Raw genomic sequence first — 22,801 nt, forward strand, 5'->3', positions numbered from 1 at the left:
AATCACAAGGTAGAGCAAGAGGGTATATGTAATGAAAATAAATATAATATATATATTTTTTAAGGAATATTGAAGGAAAAAAAATATGTTGTAAAGCACATGAAATACATTGAGTATTTGAGCCTTTTAGATCTGAATTTAATAAGTTTGTGAGAAAAATAATAATAATATAAGGGTATTTATATAATTATATTTGTGCATTTTGAGTTGATATTTATACAAAAGACATTTCTTCATTCCAACACGGAACAACATGAAAATTGGGTTTAGTTGCTTCTTTTGAATTTATATTGTCAAATTTAGAATAGTATAAATGAAAATAAGGAACTTAGTAGTTTTCATTTGCTAAAATAAATGAAACATTTTAGAACCACAAGTTATTGAATTACATTAGCAAGTAGAAATTTTAACTTAGTGATTCTCATTTTCAACAGCTCCATGTCTAAAATATCGTTTGTCAATCTAATCAAGTACTATTAAATATTACTAAATGAAATCTTTATTCTATTGGTGCCATTGACGCAATCATTAGTGGCTAACCATCATTTTAGACATTAAACCATTTCTTTTTCAAATATTAGATCCGTATAAGTAACCATATATACATAAACGTCATTGACATTCTAAACTTAGATAAATTAATTTTATATGGCAGCACACTATACTTTAAAAGTTACTGTTTATACCCTGGCCCAAACACTAGAGTCCAGGCTCAAATAAGAGACCCAATCCTAAGATTGACTCTCACTCGACACCGATCTTCTCTCAAGAAGTCAGTGTCAGCAACGACTTGGTCCAAAGAAGTCGGGTACGAAGATTAGTTGGCAGATAACACTCAAGTAACTGCCCCTAAAATTTCTCAACCCACTTTCAGAAGCCATATCCCAACTTTTCTAAGATAAAGGGACGGTTATCCTCCTTAAAAGGTGGAACTACTCCAACGATGATTATTGGTTCACCACTATAAATACACTGACACCCCTCAAGTATTACTAAGTCCCAATACTCTCTAGACCTGCTTACACCCTTGCTGACTTAGGCATCGGAATGTCTTTGCAGGTACCACCCCCCATTTTCTCACACATACAAGTCGGACGGAGGCCCAAAGACGCAAATATGCTCGGAGGCTTCTCTCCTCAAACGATTAGACCAACCCAACGAGTCTAACCCATTAATCTCCGGTTACCCATCGTAACATTGGCGCTGTTGTCGGGGACCCGAGAGATCAACCAATAATGGCGGACAATTCACCAGAAGATGGTCATACGGCGTCCGATTCTTAGCAAGAGAATCTCGACGCTGGAAACAATGATGCGAATGGGACCACCCACCAAGGTGGCGCCGATCAGAACAGAGAGGGTACTTCTGGATTGAAAGACCCAAAGACAAACTCTTCTGATGGACGCGAGTCCGGAAAAGAAGGACAAACCCATGCAACCGACTTCATGGGACTATTCCACGGCCACCAAGGGCATTTGGAGCAAGTGGAGCAGGAGTTAGAACGACAGCGAGAGGTGGAGAGAAACTTGAGGAATGAGATAGAGCGACGAAAAGAGCTAGAAGAAAAGCTCTTGAGGCTGGAATCCACTCTCAAAAGTCAGAACTCTCGCAACGACCGAGAAGATTCCCTTTTGAGAGGAGAAGATCCATTCAATGAGGACATAATGAGGGCAAAAGTTCCAAGAAACTTCAAGAGCCCCGATATAGACCTCTATGACAGAACTACGGATCCCAAGCATCATCTAAGCAACTTTAAAAGTCGGATGTATCTGGCTGACACTTCTGATGCCACTCGCTGCAAAGCCTTCCCGGCCACCTTGTCGAAAGCAGCAATGAAGTGGTTCGACAGCCTCCCTCCAAGGTCGGTTACCAGCTTCGAGGACCTCTCGTGAAAATTCCTAATGCGATTCTTCATCCAGAAAGATAAAGTAAAATACGCATCGAGCCTCCTGGGAGTAAAACAGGAAGTCGGGGAGCCTCTACGGGACTACATGGAAAGGTTCAATAAAGCGTGCCTGGAGATTCAGAACCTGCCCACAGAAGCAGTTTTCATGGGACTAGTAAATGGACTTAGAGAAGGCCCCTTCTCCCAGTCCATATCTAAAAGGCACCCCGCCTCCTTGAGCGATGTACAAGAAAGAGTTGAGAAGTACATCAACATGGAGGAGAATGCCAGATTGCGAGAACCGAGTTGGCGACCTGGGCACCCTCACTCATCAAAAGAGAAAGAAAGGGAGCCCAAGAAAAGAGAGGAAGTCGGCCCCGAAAGGCCTAGGAGATATCACTCTTATACTCCTCTAAGAGTCTCCCTAGTTGATGTCTACAGGAAAATTTGTCATACCGAAAGACTACCTCCCCCTAGACCCATCAAAAAACAAAAAGGGAGGGAGTCGTGGCGACTACTGTGAGTACCATAAGATATATGTTCACTCAACAAATGATTGTTATGACCTTAAAAAAGTGATAAAAAAGTTGGCCAGAGAAGGTCGGCTTGATAGATATCTCATGGAAAGGTCGGACCATCAGGGGAAAAGGAAGCGAGGCGACGAGAACCGGAGAGATCCACCCCACAAACCCCAGAAAGACATATACATATGATATCAGGGAGATGCTAAGGGGCTGCAAATTGTCAAAAACACTTAGTGTAATAAAAGTACCTTTGCAAATAAATAAAGATCTTTTTTCATATCTCTATAAATTCCTTTTTATTCGCCCTTCCTACGAAACGCACCGACTTAAACTCGACAAAGCGTGAAAATCCTATGAATCGACTTAGATGGTCGTCAGGATAAAACGACGAGGTACAAGTCGGTGTAAAGAGGCTATAAAAGTGATCATGATGAAACTCGGAAATTACTCGACTTACAAAGTCAGAAAAAACCGAGAAGAAAGGAAATGCATCGCAAAAATAGCATAAGTTACGGAAACTCAGTAAAAGTAAATTGAGTACGAGGAATATCAAAAAAGAGATAAGAAAACCCATAAAAAAACCAAAGGCAGAACTGTCCCAAGACTTTGAGAAAAGTTCAAGATAACTTAGACAAAGGACAGTCAGTCCAGGTAAAAGTTTTTTTCAAAAAAGACAAAAGATTTCGAAAAGTAAAAAAGATCAAAAAAGGTTTTCAAAACCTAAACAGAAAGCATGCAGGCCAACACAAAAATAATATAAAACCCTTATCCAAAAAAGGGTATTTTTAATTTTGTTTATAGCCATAAAAGGCCAAAAAATTGTCAGCAAGTTACCACCACAGAATAAAACATAAAAAGGAAAAATTATTTTAAAACGGGGGACCCACAGGCCGGGCCCCCATATAGCCATCATAATTTAGTTGGAAGAAGGAAGATCACCACCACCAAGAGAAGGGCCATCACCACCAGGACCAGGGAGAGAAGTCGGAGCAGCATCCAAAAGAGTTGGAGCGGGTTGGTCGGGGCCTTCAGAAGGAACTTTCGAGGAACTCGGAACGTCTCCCCAAGAAGGAGACTCTATTACCCTTTGCCTCCGAGTCTTCAACTCGGAATCAGTTTCAGGTCGGGGAGGGGAGACAATTGCACCATTCACTACGATCTTGTCAGGATCTAAGGGGGAAAGGTCTAACTCGGAGTGTTCCTTAAAGATCCTCCATGCCTCCTCTGCCCCCTCAGCAATTGAATCCTCCAAGTCCTGATAAGAGTCTCGACACCCAGAGAGCTCCTTCTTCAGGTCTAAGTTCTCCGTAAAAAGCCTGATATAATTCTGCTCCACCTTCTCCTTAAGGCCCTCCGCCATAGCGCACTGACCCATCAGCTTCTTCTCCCTCTCTCGAATCCGATCCTTCTCCTCCCTTAACTTGGTAACCTCCTCCTTCAACTTCTTCTCCTCCTCCTGGTATAAAGAAATCCTCCCATCAAGCTCCTCAACCCTTTGGGTAGAACCCAAAGAACTAAGGGAAGTATGTTCAAAAATATCCAGGAGTTTCGTACACACCCCAGCCGCCCGGACGCTTCCTTGAACTATAACATTCAGATGGTTCCAAACCATAACATCATCCATATTAATGGATGAATGAGGAAAAAGATGTTTTCGGACAAATTGGGGACCATCAAATGTAACCCCGGAAGAAGAGCCAGAAGTCTTCCGCTTCTTTTTCTCGGGTTCAGGGGAAGGTCGGGGGAGGAGAAGGAAGAGAAGAAGTAGAGGAAGAGGACCATGATAGGACGGGAGGAAGTCCCCAAGTTATGAGGATGAGGAGGAGGAGGAGGAGCAGGAGGAGGAAGATCACCAGTGGCCCTCAAAGCGTCCACCTGCGCCCGAGATCTTTTCTTGGCATCTTGAACTTTTTGGTAAGAGGAGGCAGAAGCTTTCTTCACCATTTCTGAAAAAGAAGAAGGTAAAAAATCAATTCACAAAGAAATCGAAATTCCAGAGTCAGAAGTAGTTAAAACAAGTCGGAGCAAAATAAGAAACAATCATATCTACATATTTGAGCCCGAACAAAAGTCGGAGACCCTTGGAGAAATTTCTTTGTATCCAAGTAAGGGGCCCTCCCCCAAACTTCTCGAAGGAACCCCACAACAGCTTCTTCGACCTCGTCTAAATAATCTAAACCATACTTCTCCACAGAAGAAGCCTCCAACCAGTATAAAGGAAAACGAGGAACGAAATTTTCATCCAGGAAAAAGGGGTAGTGACCCTCTACAACTTGAACTTTAAAGAAGAAATTTTTGAAGTCACGGAAGGATTCGTCAAAAGGTTAAAAACTCTCCGACCTTGAATAGCTCGGAAAGACACCCAATGTTGTTTATTGTTTTGCCCACTAAAAGCTTGGTCATATGAAAAAGATAAAAGAAAATCCTCAAAGAGGTCGGAAAATGTAAAGCCTGACTAACAAGTTGGTAAACCTTCAAGAAACCCCAAGAGTTGGGATGGAGCTGAGTAGAAGCGACACGGCAGTGGTGCAGGACAGAAATCTCAAAAGCAGAAAAGGGCAGAAAAACTCCTAGTCGAGCGAAAATACTCTCATACATAAAAAAGAAATGAGGGTCCTCATCAGAAACCCTCCTAAAACAAACCCGGTCTTCCGGACCCGGGGCAATCAGTTCATATTTTGGCTTGTCCTCATCAAAAGCACAAATCCTATGATGCGTGCGAAGATCAGTGATGTAGTCAGAATCTACAAAAGGTTATTCTCCAAGAACCGTAACATCCACCCACTGAGCAAGGGACTCTAGAGAAGACATTTCTCCCTATATAAAAAGGATAGCAAAACCAACAAAGGAAAAAGAAAAAGGATCAAAAACAGGGTCTCTAAGGGGCCTGGGGTCAGATCCTCAACAAAACAGAGTCACTAAGCCTACAGTCAACACTCCTCTCAAAGTAAAAATATACAAACGAAAGTATTTGTAAAAAAGAGAGAAGAGAGAAGAATTAACCTTTGCTTGAAAAAGGGTAGAAACAGTAGTGGCTCAAGAAAGGAGGAGTCCCTTCGAACAGAAGTTTCTTTCGAATGGAGAGGGCAAATGCGAAGGTTTTCAGAAACGAAACAAAGAAAGAGATGGAAAGTATTTATAAATACATTAGCGGCATAATGGTAAAAACGGAGGCCGTCACTAAAGAGGTGCGCCGTTACCAATGTAACTGATCTTCGTGTGTGAATACGCAAATTCCTAACAGACGCGACGTTTGATTAGACACGACTGTTGAGAAATTTTAAAACACGTCAGTTCTGAAAAATCACGTCGGTTCCTCATCAGGTCGGCTACAAGCCCGACTTAAAATACTCGAACCCAACTCTCAGAAGAGGTTGTACTCGAGTAGGGGCATTGTTCATACCCTGGCCCAAACACTAGAGTCCAGGCCCAAATAAGAGGCCCAATCCTAAGATTGGCTCTCACACGACACCGACCTTCTCTCAAGAAGTCGATCTCAGCAACGACTTGGTCCAAAGAAGTCGGGGACGAAGATTAGTTGGCAGATAACACTCAAGTAACTGCCCCTAAAATCTCTCAACACACTTCCAGGAGCCATATCCCAACTTCCCTAAGATAAAGGGACGATTATCCTCCTTAAAAGGTGGAACTACTCCAACGGTGGTTATTGGTTCACCACTATAAATACACTGACACCCCTCAGGTATTACTAAGTCACAATACTCTCTAGACCTGCTTACACCATTGCTGACTTAGGCATCGGAGTGTCTTTGCAGGTATCACCCCCATTTTCTCGCACATACAAGTCGGACGGAGGCCCAAAGACGCAAATATGCTCAGAGGCTTCCTTCCTCAGACGATTGGGTCAACCCAACGAGTCCAGCCTATTAATCTCCGGTTACACATCGTAACAGTTACATATAGATTGCTTTTAATATTAAAATAATTTTAATATATATAAAAATAAAAATAAATGGAAACATTTATTAAAATATAAGATTATATTAATTTTTTTAACTATAAAAAACACATGCTAGTTTTGAAAAATATTTTTATAAGTATTTTCAAATTAAAAAGACTCTTAGATTTCAAAACTAAAGCCAGAAACAATTTTTTTAAAAGTTATTTTATCAAACCGGCCAATATATGAGTACATCTACCTTATTATTTATAGTTTCATCTTGCATACCGTTTGATCTAATTTAATTTTAATACACTCAATTAAATAATTATTTTTTTTTCTTACGCAAAAATTAGTGATCTTTGCCAATGAGCTATAACTCAAATGATATGGTCTCCCCATACTTATCTAGAAATCGCGAGTTCAAATCTCATTCCCAATTTAAAAAAAAAAAATTATGTGGTTTTTGGTAATAAATCTAAGAAGTTTTTTATTCTTTTTTTTGGATTTACATATGTTGTTAATCCCTCTAAATATGATACATGTCATTTTAATTTTTATTTCTCTAAACACCTTTATTTTTATTCTCTTTTCAGTAAATTACTATTTTTACCATGAATATTTCAACCTGACAAATGTTTAAAAAAAAATTAATGTTTACAAAATTTTCATTCCTCTGATCTGTAACTTTTACTTTGACTTCCGTACCTGTTTTTTTAGTATTGAGTTGTGATATTATACACAAAAAATAATGTCTTGGATATTTATAATATTTCTCATGATCAGAAATCAAAATATATAAAAAAAGTCTAAAGAACCAACTCTAATATAAGCTAATTAAGTTAAATCTTTTTTATTTCTGATTTTGAAATTCGAAAAATTAGAATAGTAGAAGGTTGTTTTTTTTTTTTTTTTCTTCTTTATAACGAATTTGTTTTTCAACTAGTTAGTTGGAGTTGGCGCGTAGTTGGTTTTTTTAGCAGAACTCAAATGTATAATAATGAGAACCATTAATAAAATAAGAGAGGAAAAAAAATTGAAACAATTTTCTAGTGAAAATTTTGTATAGGTAAGCTGTGCTTGCCATTCTTTTTCTATTGCATTCTATAAATCTATGTTACAAAAAAGTAGCTTATAGAAGCTCTTACATGAAATTTATTTCATTAAGACAAACATTATTTTCTATGATTCAAAAGCCAACAGAAATGTTCCATTGGTATAACTCCTTCTCTGGCACTCTCAGATCAACACTAACCAATCCAGAATCTTCTTCATATCTAAATTCAACTTCCTCTGAATCAATTGTTACCAACTTAGGCTTAGTTGATGAATATGCTCCAAATTGGCCACACCCTCTTACTTTCATCACAACATTATTTGTGCTTGTTTCATTGGATCCATAGCTTAATTCTTTGATTGCACCTCCTGAGTTGAACATCTTGATCAAACCAATAGGAGCAAACTTGACACCATTTTCCAATTCCTTTACAGGAACAATTGTAAATACTTCATACTCTTTGGATTTCATTGTAATTGGAATTGATGCATCATTTGGAAGATAAATAGCCTCTCCTGCAAAATTAACATCATAAAAAGAATAAATTAGTCATGCCTTAAATTAAAAGTATAATGTATAAAGCCTGGTAAAAACTCAGGTACAGTCGACTTTATGTGAAGTTGATAGTTGAGAATCGTTAGATGAAAATTTAGTCAAATCAGTCAAATCATCTAATGGTTCTCAATTATCAACTTCACGTGAAGTCGACTGCACCTGAGTTTCCACCATAAAGCCTAGAAATTAAACATACCACCAAGATGGGAGAATACAATGGTGTCTCCATTCCAATTTTTATCAGTGACATTGGATAAATGATCAACATCTTTAGCCCTAATCACACCGGAAACTGTCCCCGGATTTTCGTCGTGGATGAGGTTCTTCTTTCCAACTTTACACCACCCCGCGCCTTGGCAGTTGAATACCCCAACCACTCCAGAAAAATCATTCAGGTTCCAAATCTTGAGAAGACTGAGAAAAATTAAAATGAATCATAAGAACAATAAATATGTTACATCAATTAGTCCAAGTATAATTGTTGATTCTCTAACCTTTTTCCATCTCTAGCAGGATCAACAAATAAACAATCCTTAGTTGGTCTACCAGGAAGTTTAGCCCTCAATATAGAACCATCAGGAAGTGCAATTTTCTTCAAAAGATTAAAGTCATGGTGTCCTGGCTTGTCACTGAATCAAGTAACAATATCCAAACATTAAGAATCATTACCCTAATTCACTTAATACATTATACTAAAGGTGGAAACTCAGATGCATTTAACTTCATATATGAAGTTGATAGCACGGGTTTAATTAGTTCATCACCATTTACCTGACATATATAGGACATCCTCCAACTGCTCGAGCCGCGCCGTGATATTCAGCCATTGGATGTAAGCTCTACAATGCAGAAAAGTTTCAAATGATAAATCAACTTGTCAAGAAAGCAAGCAAGTAAAATCTTTTGAAGAAAGATGTTAGGATCTGAAATTTGAACTTACTTGAAACATGTCCCAATCTGGCTGCATAAATTCACCAAGGAAAATTGTGTTGTAAGCAACAGATGCAATGTGAATGGTGTGTGATGCAGGGTCTCTTGGCCAGAAATCATCCGAAGCTCGAATGACAGCCGAATGTTTCGCGCTACATAAACAAAACAATCAAGAGAAAATCCATTGCTAACTTGAATGAATCCAAAGATTAATGTTCATAGAATTAAGCAAATCCTTAATTAGTACCTATATAACCCATCTGTGTTGTGACTCATGCAACAAATGATTCCATTATCAGGGAAGTTCCTAGAGATTGATGCCTCTAATGCTTGTTGGTACTTCCTTGCAAGCTTCACCCTGCCACCATGGCCAGCACCAAGTGTTTCAAGAATGTTCTGGACATCAACCTTGACACCATCAATGCCAGCAGAAGCCAGGTAAGAATGGAGTTCATCATAGAAGCTAAAAACTTTCTCAGGATTCACAAGGCCTAGTCCATTGATGGCTATAGTTGTTAAGGCTTCATCCGGTTGATTCGACTCAACTCCAGGCGACGAAACAGGGTAGGCCATTGCTGATTCATAGTGCTCCATGCCAGAAACACCAGGCTTAACCCCACCCCAGTATCCAGTAATTGCATGCCACACATATATATGCTTCAAGCCATGTTCTTGTTTGATTTCATTGGTTATGTGACTAAGTCCTAATTTTGGATCCTCTACCCTTTGGCCTTGTTTTCCATCCCTTTGGAACTTATGATTCTCTTTGATATTTGTCAATCGATTCGCAAAGCTGGCGAAGAACAATGAATCAATCAAACATGTTCAATGTTGTAAAATTTAGAATCCACACAATGAAATCAAGAAAAGAAGTACTCACTTTGCACAATTATCAGCTTCCCATTCAATACCATTAGCATCCATTCCAACAGATTGCCACCCATCATCAATTATAACAAACTTAGCAGGAATCCCACCTTTCTTAAAGCTGCATTAAAGAACATATATTATACAAAAATCTAACTATTATCATAGCTTGAAATTTTGTCCATGGAAAAGGAATAACACCTCTCTAATCCTTGCTTTACACCATCTGATGTGACATTGGTATAGAAAGCATCCCATGTACACCATCCAAACCAGTTCAATATATCTGGCATCTGAATACACACAGTTATGATTAATTAACATTTAACAAACATTAGAATTAAGACAGACAATGAGATTTACCTTCTTTCTCTCCCTATGAGAAAATGTCTGCATGTGTTTCTCAACAGTCCTGAACAAAATTTTTGAATCAATTACTCTAACAAATTCACATATGAACATAAGAAACACTGCACAATCATGCTGTGAGAATTGAAATAAATTACTTGACAGCATTGGTTATGACTTCATAAGGGTCTAATCCGGCACCAATGAACACAAGATGAGTCCCATCAAATTCCTCCACAGCAGGGCACCCTGCAAATCAAACACATGTTTCATCACACATACACAACATAATAAAACATGTTCTTAATTCTTATTAGGATATACAAGACATGGGATATACCACTTTCAACACAAACTTCAATCTCATTCTGATGATTCCCCTGAAGACTTGCTCTAAAGTCACCTTCCAAGAGTGGTAAGAGAACTACATAGGAAGATTGGTCTTCAGAACCATTGTGTGTCTCAATCAACAAGAACTGTGTCTCAATTGGGACATCTTTTCCAAATGTCCCCATTCTCTGTGTCATCCACCACATCTTGAACCGGAACAAACACATAAACCTCAAACCCCTAAACACACAACACATCACTTCCATGATCACAATCACATCCTTAAAGTACTAAAAAAAACACCAAAGAAAGAGACAAGGAAATAAAACTTACTCAAGCTTCCCAATTGGGAAGATTATACGGCTACCCTTATGATGGGAATGAACACCAATGAATGCAGCATTGAGAAGGGCACCACCAGATGATGCTGGAGTCACAAGAACATTGTCATTCACATGGCTCATCACCTTCTTCCCCAACACCATCAAGTTCCCATCTGCAACACTTATTCCTGCTCCCACTGTCATCTTCTCTTTGAATTCAACAACAGCAACACACAAAGGATAGAGAGTGTTGCTGTTTCAAATCCAAATTGTAAGATAGATAGATAGAAGGGAGAAAAATACGTGAGATACAATACAATACAACAAAGCACAGATCAAGGGTGGGTATTTATAGGGGTGATCACTGGTCGGTTTGGTTCGGGTTTATGGTAAAATTAGAATCGAATTGATCAAAATGTAATTGGTTCGGTTTGGTTTAGATTTGTGATTTTTTGTATATATATTTGAACCAAACCAAACCGATTAAGAATGGATTGGTTTGGTTCGAATAATTGGGTACTCGTTGATTTTGAAATTCATAAAAAAGAAAACCAAATTTTTATCTTAAAATTTTAATAAGTACAATAAACATGTAACATCAATAGAAATAATCCAAACATATTAAACACCAAATACATTAAAAACTAAATTCATTAAAATCCAAACATATTAATAGTGAATAATCATTGTCTAATAGAAAAATTATATATATTTTTAATTTTTTTTATTTAATTAATATATAATCGGGTTTGCGGGTTAGTTCGGGTTCCGCATCTCCAGAATCGATACTCGAACCAATTGCTAACAAAATTTATCGGTTTGGTTCAGATTGGACCCAATTATCCGTTAATTCTAGAACCAATTTAATTGATTCGGTTTAGATTCGGACGGATAATCGGTACCCGCTACCCGTGCTCACCCCTAGGTATTTATAGCAATTGGAAAATCATAATCTACACGTAACTGCACACCAACATGTTAGGGACCTATAAGTATAAAAAAAAAAAAAGTAAATAATAATAATGTTACAATTATTGGGATTTTGTCAGTGCCACTAACATAGAAAACAAAAATATGGTAGCATATATTATAGGAAACTATATACTTTTCAATCTAGCTAGCCACTTTTCATAAATGGATCGGCTCTCGGGACTTTAAACCATCCAGATTCAAATAATCATAATTTTTTTTATATGGTCTTGTCCTCAATTTTTCACTTTATAGTAATAAAAACGTTTCTTGATTTGGAGAAAGATTGGAAGGGTACAGCTACGAAGCATGAAAAATATCTGAATGATAAAAGATGACGTGGCATGGATGGGTGCGTAAGGGATTTTGGGTTAATAATTTAGAAAAGTGTACCAAAAATATCGATGTTCTAATTGTTTTAATCGTTGAATTGTTTTAATCGTTGATGTGAATTATAAAAAAAATATATAATATATATTAATTAAAATCAACATATATTAATTAAAATTAACAGTTAAAATAATTAGAACACCAGTAGTTTTTAATATACTTAAAATTTTTTCAATAATTTAATATTTAGTAAGAGAAAATATCGGTGATAATTGAGTTAAGGTACAACGAATGACAACAACAACACGTGACACTTGATGAATGTTGGATCAACTTGATTTTTTGCCTTCCTTCCTACATATCATGCTGCTTTTTTTTTTTTATAAATTATAAGTTAGGCTCGAATTCGCAACTTCTAAATGAGTATGAGAAAATTATGAAAAAATTATGTGTTTATTTGAATGTTATTAAATCGATAAAAAAAATACCTTTTTTAATAAAAAATATTTTTTATTTTTTATTTTTTAGTGTGTTTGACAAATTTCTAATAGTAAAAGTAAAAGTATTAGAAAAATAAAAAAAATATATCTTTTTTGAGAAGTTACAATTTATATTTTTTTAAAGATCTTTTTTTCTTTTAAAAAAATATATTTTTTACATAATAAATGAACAAAAAAATACTTTTATCTTATTTTATCCAAACATAAAATCAATTTTATTTTTATAAAAGATCTTTTAAAAAAAGATCATTAAAAAAAATATCTTTTTAAAAATGACATCCAAATAAACCCTATATTATTTGAGTGATAGTTTATTAGTATCATACCTCTTTCAATCTATAGTTTATAGGGCAAAATTATATTCAATTTCAAATATATAATTTAATATGATTTAAATTGTATTAGTTTGATTTTATTTTTAAATTTAATTTAAAATACTGAAATTTGTATTAGATCCGATTATTCGGTTTTATAAAAAAAATTAAATTTTAATGTTCAAGAATATAACTAAAATCTCATTTATATTTACAAAATATTATTTTAAGTAAAAAATAAAATATATTATAGAAAAAATATCAAGTTTATATGATTTGTTAAGTGTGTAGTGAAATTCAATCCAATTCAATGCAAATTATTAGAATTTAGTGGTTTTTAAACTTGGATTGAATTAGTTTGAATTCAATAAACTCTATATATAAAAGTAGTTGATGATTATTTATGTAAAAGGAGTAGTTCTTTGCCAATAAATTATAACTCAAATAGTATAGTCTTCTCATATTCAATTAAGAGGTTGCGAATTCGAGTCTCTTATTTTTAGTAAGTAAAAAAAAAAATAAAGTAGCTCTTTAAACAGAAAACACCAATAAATTTGGGGTTTTGGCAAAAGTTAAATAAGTGTGACGTTAGATTTGAAAAAAGTACGTGGCAGTGACGTGGTGGTTAAGATTGCAATTGAGATCCAACTTGGCATCTTCTAAAAGGTTGTAATAATTGGCATCTAGTTGACAAGTCCGTTTGATATTAATTGTAAGGGAAATTATAAGGTACAGATATCAATGTACAGATATTCTATTTTAATCATAAATATAAGGACAGTAATTTTTCTCTAGTGCAATGAGAAGTAGCTTGACAAAGTATTAAATGGCTCAAAGCTTCATAGGAGCCAATTATCATTGCTAGCTTGTAGACTTACACACATAGTAATAATCAATTTTTTTTTCTCTTTCTGTTGGAGGGATAGGATCATAGTACTTAAATAACACTAAATAGCACTTGAGAGCCAACAAAAAATATTAAATTTGTTGTACCAAAAATCAAGTGTATATTAACAATTTAACATTGGCTTGTTCATAATTGCCATGCTATTTGTTATATTAAAATTTTTTGCTTTGATATAACTTAAATAATTGTTTTGAAGATTATTTTTGAGAAAAAAAAAAACATTTGTTTTATCTCAGGATTTAACAAAAAATTTAGTTTTTTATCTTCATAAGATAAATAGATTCAAATATTCAATTTTAATTTGAACATTTTAAATAACTTTAATTTTTTTATTTAAATATGTATAGCATATTTTTGTCATACATTTAACAAATACTAAATTTATCTCATGATAAAAAAAAATTACAAAAAAGTATGAGTTTTTATGCCAATAGTGATAATAAAAAATTTAATTAAAATTATAATCTATATCTGGAGATGAAAACACAAAAATCAATGTTATAATTTTTAAGTGATATTTGAATGTATAATTTTATTTGGCACAAAATTATTAATTAAATATTTATTATGAAAATAATAATTTTTTTGAAATAATTTGGCTTCATTTTGTCGCTTTTTAATTTGTATATGGAAGCAAAGTATGTGTTGAACTCGCATATGGGGAGCAGAGGTGCTTCACCTCGTTGTGGGATCAGAGAAAGCAGAACTCGAACCCTGCGACTTGCATCTCTCAAAACGGACGGTCCGAGTTGCATCCCTCAAAACGCATGGTCCGATTAGTGACAGGAAGGACATGTGTCGGCAGAGGCTTCTCCCGAAGCGGTGGTGTAGCATCCAACGTAGCCCCACACTTTCACTCATTCACTCTGAAGCTTCACTTTCACCATTTTTCTTCTTCTTCATTTCTCCAATCTTCCAAGCTTTGCATGGTGAAAGTTCAGTAAAAATGCCAAAAAAAAAAGAAAATTAAAGATATGGATCGACATGAGCTTCATAAAAAAAACATGAACTTCACTAATAATTATCAGTCACTTAAAAAAACATGAACTTAAAAAAATCAGTCACTTAAAAAACATGAACTTCACTAATAAATATCTTGGTTTCATGAAACACAGCAAAAAAACTAGGAACACAAGGCGTTGAAGAAGGAGAAGAAGACGTTGAAGAAGGAGAAGAAAACGCGACTAGATCTCTTCCCTCAGTTACACACTTTTATATATGTCCATATAACAAAATCGGACCCTTCGATTAGGTTATCCGGATTCAAAAAAATAATAAAAAAACCAACTCGTACCCTCCGATTTCATTCCCATAACATTCAAAAAAATTTCCCATTACAAGCAAAACGGAGGGTCCGAATTCCTCCTTCATATATACCAAATTTCCTCCAGCTGCAAATCGTACCATGCGATTTGTGCAGCAAATTTTTATGTTCGAAGAACTCGCACGGTCCGAGTTGTTCTATCTTAGACTCAGAAAAAGCTATCCCACATTTTTGTCTTGTACACCATAGCTCCATATCTAATAAGAACACACCTTACCCTTCCATATCCATAAAATTGAGTTTATGATCAATTATGTTTATATTTTTTAATAGTTGAATTGCTCCTTTAGTATTAATCAATATTCAAGGTGGTAAATCTTTTTTGGTTGAAACTTATAGTTAACAGTGCATTGTAAATGATATTTTTTTTATAAAATAGTGTTACAAAATGTTATTTTTTCAAGTATTCTCAAACTAAATAATTATTCAAATCACTAAAAGATTTAAGAATATTAGATATTATTATTGCGTCAAGTCTTCTCAAACTAAGCTTGATTATTAAAGCTGGTTTGTTTACAGAGACAGGATACAGAGACAGGGACACAGAGACACAATCATGTTTAACAGATAAGATATAGATAGAAACAATGTGTCTAAAGATACTGAATTAGTGTATTTTGTGTCCATCCTGACAGAAAGGACACGAAGACACTTACAATGGACACAACTTATTTTTCATTTTTTTATTATTTTTGTTAATTTTTTATAATTATATTTTTTATTATTATATTTTTTGTCTCAAAATTTTTTTAATGAAAAAAAGAGAATAAATTAAATTTTATAATTTGTTATAGTTTATCACCAAATAGAATACAACACAAAAATTTGTGTTTCTGTCATTTATGTCTTGTTCTTAATATCTTGTCTTATCTTATTTTCAGAAACAAATGCAGCCTAATAGACCAGGTATAAAAGTTCAATAATTTTATCTATGAACTACACATAAAAAATCCAAAATTTAACTTCAAGACATTATCAAATGTAAGAATTTCTAAAAATTGTGTTTAGTAATTAAAAGAATTCAAAAGAATCATAAAAGTGTGTTGTTCAAAAAATATTTTAATTAAATATTTATCATTTTAGTTCTAATATTTTATTCTTTATTTTGTAAAATCTCTTCTAATTTCATAAGAGAATTTTCTTAGTTATTTTAAAAATATTTCAATTTGTGATTCTTTTGACTAAAATAATCGACATGGTATTTTAGTGTTTTAAAACTTCAATTCAAATTTCTAATTTCTAATTTAATAAAAAATAATGATATTTTTGTCTTTTTAAATTAAAGTTTAATTTTAATACACTGATAGTGTAAAATATTTTATATAGTCGTTCAATTACATTCTTTTTTTTTTTAATGATTATTCATACTATTAATATAAAACGTAGTTATTTTGTCTGACATATCGTTATATAATTGGATACATGTGTAAAATTATTTTATAGTGACAATATCAAAATAAAATTATTTAAATTTATGCTAAATGACGTTTTAATCTCCTAAAACAAACTCTATCTTTATTTTAGTATTCTTAAAAGTTAAATTTTATAATTTCTAATATAATTAAATAACCTTAATTTTAAAAGGTTAATTTTAATGTTTGTAAGATTAATCTTAAAATATTATTTTAATTCTTTTAGAATTAAATAAAAAGTTATTTTAGTGTTTTTAATGTTAAATTTAAATTCATAATTGCTAATACAATAAATCAACTTCAATTAATTATATAAGGATTATTTAGTATTTTTTAAATTAATGCTTAAAAAGATATCTTAGTCCTTTAAGAATAAAGTAAAAGGTATTTTAGTTTTTTTAAAATCAATCTTCAAAAATTGTTTTGTTCTTTTAAAAATTAATTATAAAAGTATTTTAATCATTTTAAAAATTAAAATTTAAAATTTTTATAGATATAATTTTGAAATGTGCTTGATGTATGTGGCATTTTCATATTGCATGTCTCTTGTATTAATTTTTCAACTAATTCTTTTTTATTTTCATTTAAATCTTATATAAGAGAAAACAAAATTTTTACAATTTTAACTTGTATTTGCAATTAAATATATTCTAAAAAGTGAAAAAAGTTAATTATTTTCAACATATTCTTTTATCTTTTTTTTTTCTCTAGTTTAATAAACTTGCTTTACATGATTATTGTTTTCTGCTTCTAACCCAACTTTATATTTTTTTTCCACTTTCTTAATAAAATTCAAAATTCATACCCCGAATCCAAGGGCCACTTGCTAAAGTTGCTATATGCCTATATCTGAGCCAAATCACATAGATGCTAACTCAAAGAGTTAGATGAAGAATAGCCAAGCCAGCCAAAGAACATTCAATACATATGTAACGAAATAAGATTAAAAAATAGAATATCTGTAAATCTTGATCTGTACCGTAGTGCGACCCTAATTGTAATTATTGAATGCATTACATAGGTAATATACATACTAGTCATTGCCAACCACAACCTGCGTGTATGTTACTGTGTTTTTTGCACTTGATGTCATCAAGTTGTTTATTATAATTATTATAACAATGTATTGCGTGCTAATTGTAGTTTTATTCATTCATGCAAGCTAAGTAATTGTTATTTATTGAGTAAAGTATAATTTTTGTCTTTAAAGTTTGGTAAAAATTTTTAAATTATTTATAAGTTTTATTTTATTTTAATTTTGTTCCAAAAATTTTTAATTTATATCAAATATACTCTCAACGGCTAAATTTTTAAAAAATTAAAGACTAATTTAACAATAATACATGAAAATTATACTTGATTTATTTGTATTAAAAAATTATTCTTATAAAATTATTATTAAATCAGTTTTAAATTTTTTAAAAAATTAACTATCAAGAATATATTTAATATAAATCAAAAATTTTTAAGTCAAAATTAAAATAAAATAAAATTTAAAAATATTTTAAAATTTTTATCAAATTTTAAAGACAAAAAAATATAATTTATCCTTATTTATTTGGAGAGAAATGTTAGTCAAGGTTTGCTTTAAACATTACAATCATATTAACAATTAACAATTATTGGTATACCACATACGTGTGTAAGGGCTATAATAGAGATGGCATCAATTAATTAAATATTAAATATCTAATGTTTACTAAAATTATAAAAAGAACAAATTATACCCTAATGTATACGTTATCAATATATATTCATATTGTGTAATAATTATGTTACATATATAAACGCATCCTAATTTCGATTATCTCACGTGTACACAAAAATTAATTATTAATATAAAATATATATTAAAATATAAATATATATTAAAAATAAATTAAAATATATATATTTAAATATAAATATTTTTTGATGATTTATTTATATATAAATATATTAATAAATAATTAATTTTAATGTATAAATAATATTTTTTGTTTATAATATGTAGTGGATCATTAGGTCAATGAGTTATAACTTAAATAGTATAGTCTTCTCATACTCAATTAAGAAATTGCGAGTTTGAATCTCCTATCTTTAATAAAAAAATGTAGTGGGCCACTAGTGACTCATTTGTCCGTAATCATTGCTGTGACGCTGAAAATATAATTATAAAATGACAAAAACAATATGATATTGTTCATCATAGAGTGTATATATATCAATGACAATAATAATGGACGGTGGACACATCAGGGTAGGATGAAAAATCACGTTAGCTATGCCTATAAATAAATATAACATTAACATATGTAAGAAGAATCTGTGGTGTTGATTTGTGGAAAAGGACAAGCTGCAAATATTCTTTAGGTAGGGTAGACAATGATATTCTCACTTTTTAAGCACAATTTATTCATATACTATATATTAATTTTATTATCTAGAAATATTATATCTATTCTAAAGTTGAACAAATAAATAAATAAATTTTTTTTATAGTAATATACTAATTTTTTTTATGAGAGTCAAATACATATTTATTATTCAGTGATTGATTAATAACTAATTTTAACGTATACTTAATATTATTATTTATTACTTTTCTCTACGCTAACTAAAGTGTTCTACACATAATAACATCTTTAGTATGTAGTTTAGTTCAAAAGACTCTGAGTGGAAGTGGGGAACAACGCCATCAATGCAGAGACTTTAATTACCTTCAATTAACTAAAAAACCCTTAACATAAAGACACCTAAATCCTCACCGATTTAGTGCCTCTATCATAATTGGTAAAAAACAATATAATACTAATTAAATATTTGTTTTGAAACAAGAGAGAGCTTTTTTTTTTTTTTCACGATATTTTCTAACCCGACATGTTAAGGACTAATCCGTCAGAAATCTGAGTTCCATTTAAGGGTGTGCCGCTAGCCAATAGATTGATGCATGCACAAGGTGAAATTCGAACCTCCAACACTTGCTTAAGCGGACGAGTGAGCTGACCAACCTAAGTTGGTTAGAGAGAGCTTTATTTTATTTCTTTTTTTATCAATAGATTGAACAACCCCCAATTCTAGATTACACAACACACCCACTCACACACACTAAAGGTTCTATTACTAAAGCTTTATTTGTTTGAGTGAGACAGTCACATTTACAATTTCTCATATATTGGGCTTTGACACATTTTTTTACCTTGAATTTAAAACATTTGTATGATGCGCTTTGTGGGCCCAATTTATTTTAGCCCAATTTAGCTTTGAGTCCAAAGAATTTGTTGGATAAAATCTGTAAACTCTTTGCAAAAACACAAACTACTCTGTATTGTGCTCATTTACCAAAAACAAAAATAGTTTAGTCGTTTTTGTCCAAAAGAAAAAGTGGTTTAGTCCCTTTGATAAAATATTCCCACTACAAAAAACCAAAAAAAATATTCCCATTGCAGATTAAGTTGGGCTAGTTTAGTGGTAAGTTCACTAATCGGTTCAAACAAGTGTGTACATGCAACAACTCATTGACCAGCGACAATCTTTTAAATGGAGCTCAGGACTGCGACGAATTCTGTAGACTAAAAAAAATATGGTTAAGATTATTATGCGAGTTCTGCGACAACCATTTTCTCTATATATATGTGTTATTAACTTATTCTATAAATGAAATTTTTATTAAATATATATGTTTTTTGTTTTAGTGATTGAGTTTATTAAATATACACACATTGTTTTATTGTAACAAACTCAACCACTTTACTATACATAACAGCTAGTAGTTAAAATTATTCATGTATGTGTTAATCCAATTTTGACAATAACGCACTAAAATAAATTTAATAACAAAAACACACTAAAAAAGCACCTTACGATGAAGTGTAGGTTTAGTTTATAATTGATAGGGTTGTTAAAAGGATAAAAACAGAAAACAAGATTTTAGTTTTTCTTTTCCTATCCGCAACTTTTCTTATATAAGCTTATAAAAGGCAAAGCATTATTTTCATCCGGTGACAAAGAAACCAATAATCTTTTTTCTTGTTCTTCTTAATTAATCTCTTGATAATCAAAAGATGTGCTGCTGCATAGGGAGGGTGTGCATGCTATGCACGTGCCTGGCTATGATAATTATCATTATTATATGTCTTTTTGGATTTGGAGTGTTCCAAAATGAGCTTGACAGGTTCAAAGACCAACTTAGTATCTGCCTTGATTGTGGTGGAGGAAGGCCCTTCTTGCCTTATGCTCCATCACCATCTCCCTAGCTCTTTTTTATTTTCAGTTAATTACTTTTTGAGAAAATGACAAATAGATATCTGACTTTTTGTCCCGCGAACATTTTCGTTCTTGACCATTGAAAAATACTTTTAAGTTTCTGACCTTCACAAAACTTGGACGGATCAGTCCCTGACGGAGGTATTTGGACGGATCAGTCCCTGACGGAGGCATTTGGACGGAAGGACTGATCCGTCCAAGTTTTGTGAAGGTCAGGGATTTAAAAGTATTTTTCAATGGTTAGAGACGAAAATGTCCGCAGGACAAAAGATTAGGGACCTATTTGTCCTTTTCTCTTACTTTTGTGTATTGTGTATAAACTTTAATTTTGATGTAATTACAGCTGTAAAATATTTTATATAGTTATTCAATCATATCTGTATTTTAAATGAGTATTCATACAATTAAAGTAAATAATAATATTAGGTTTAGTTTTCTGTTAGTTTTTATAATTTTATCAAATTTATAATTAGATTATTATATATTTTTTTAATTAGATCTTTATATTATTTTTAATTTTGTAATTAGATTCTTCTTGTATCAAAAACGTTAAAATTAACAGAATATTCTTTTCAAAAAATATGTGAAAAAATAATCTGTTAATTCTAATATTTTTTACACGGTTAAAAATCTAATACAAAATTAAAAATAATAAAAAAACTCAATTAAAAAAAATATATAAAAATCTAATTATAAATTTGATCAAATTATAAAAATTAATAAAATAATTAAATCTAATTTTATTGACATAACATTATGTGATTGAATGCGTCTATTAAAATTAAACTTTTATGTCTATACAATATGTAAAACTATAATAAAGCATTGGATACACTCATATATATAACCATGAAATGTTGCATCATGAGTTCATATCTCAAATACTAGTAGAATATAAGTTAAAGATTAATTGAAAATAATGTACAACGATTACTTGAATAAATTGAAAAATGTGAATTGATACATGCCTAGCCTAATTAATTAATTAGCTGCCTATGACTTACCTAATTCGAAGTTAAAAAGCGAACACAACAATAATAATATGACATAGAATTAGAGACATAATTAAGTTGTGGTTATCCTAAATAAGAGAATTAGAGACATAATTAAGTAGCGGTTATCCTAAATAATATGACAAAGAATTTTTGTGAAATTTCAAATAACTAAATAAGGCAATTCACAAGAACCATTTGTTAATTTTGCAATTACAATTATTTTTTCAAGGTCAGTTTTTTTTTTAGAAAAAAGAAAAACAGATCTCTAACTTTTGATTGTGAAGAAACTAAGTTCTTTAATAAAATTAATTTACAAAAATTAGGAACTTATCTAATAATATCTATAGTTAAATTTAACTGTTGAAAAAAGGGTTAAAAAACTAATCCTTTTAACTCAACTTTTTTCCTTTGCTTTTTCCAATTCTAAATTTTTTTATTTTGTACTATTCCTTATTTCCGACAGATTTTTTTATAATATTTCTTAATCAAACAAATTAAAAAATAATATTTAAACGAACTAATAAACTAACCATTACACTAATCTTAAAATTATGTTGGTTTGACTATAAGTTTTCCTGCATAAGCCCATGTTCTGAATGGGCTATGTTTATAATCATTACAAAAAAAATAAAGTGATGAGTGATGAATACAATTTTGTCCATAAACAAGATTATATAATACAATAAAATAAAATATAAAATATTAGGCCTTAAAAATACACAAAAAAAAAAAAATATGGAGTGAGCACGGATAGCGGGTATCCAATTATTCAAACCGAATCAATTCGTTCTTAATCGATTTAATTTAGTTTAGGTACATGTACAAAAAAAATATAAATCTGAATCAAATCGAACCAATTATATTTTAATCGGTTCAATTCTAATTTTATCTTAAATCCGAATTAAACCGACTTGGGCTCAACCCTAAAAGAAAAGTTGTGGGGGGAGTGTGAGTATGATTTGTTTAATGATTTGAAGAAAAAGCAAAGAGAGAGACGTTATTGTTAACGATGTGTGATTAAGTAACTGGAAACGTTTCATGGGGATGGAGTTGTGGAATAAAACAAGCAATTAGTCAGCTTCACG

At 32.0% G+C, this 22,801-nt stretch overlaps 1 protein-coding gene across 1 annotated transcript; it reads right to left on the minus strand.

Moving 5' to 3' along the window:
• Nucleotides 1-7,355: 7,355 nt before the first annotated feature.
• On the minus strand, nt 7,356-11,053 carry LOC112764081 (probable galactinol--sucrose galactosyltransferase 1). Its single transcript, XM_025809605.2, has 12 exons — nt 10,731-11,053; nt 10,408-10,637; nt 10,226-10,316; nt 10,083-10,131; nt 9,921-10,012; nt 9,733-9,840; nt 9,100-9,645; nt 8,863-9,004; nt 8,694-8,761; nt 8,417-8,551; nt 8,119-8,336; nt 7,356-7,882 (listed from the first exon to the last, which is right to left on the minus strand). Exons 1-12 carry the CDS (start codon nt 10,922-10,924, stop codon nt 7,500-7,502), a joined length of 2,256 nt encoding a protein of 751 aa, XP_025665390.1. The 5' UTR covers nt 10,925-11,053; the 3' UTR covers nt 7,356-7,499.
• Nucleotides 11,054-22,801: the final 11,748 nt, after the last annotated feature.

This window comes from Arachis hypogaea, chromosome 17 (assembly GCF_003086295.3).
Source record: "Arachis hypogaea cultivar Tifrunner chromosome 17, arahy.Tifrunner.gnm2.J5K5, whole genome shotgun sequence".
NCBI lineage: Eukaryota > Viridiplantae > Streptophyta > Magnoliopsida > Fabales > Fabaceae > Arachis > Arachis hypogaea.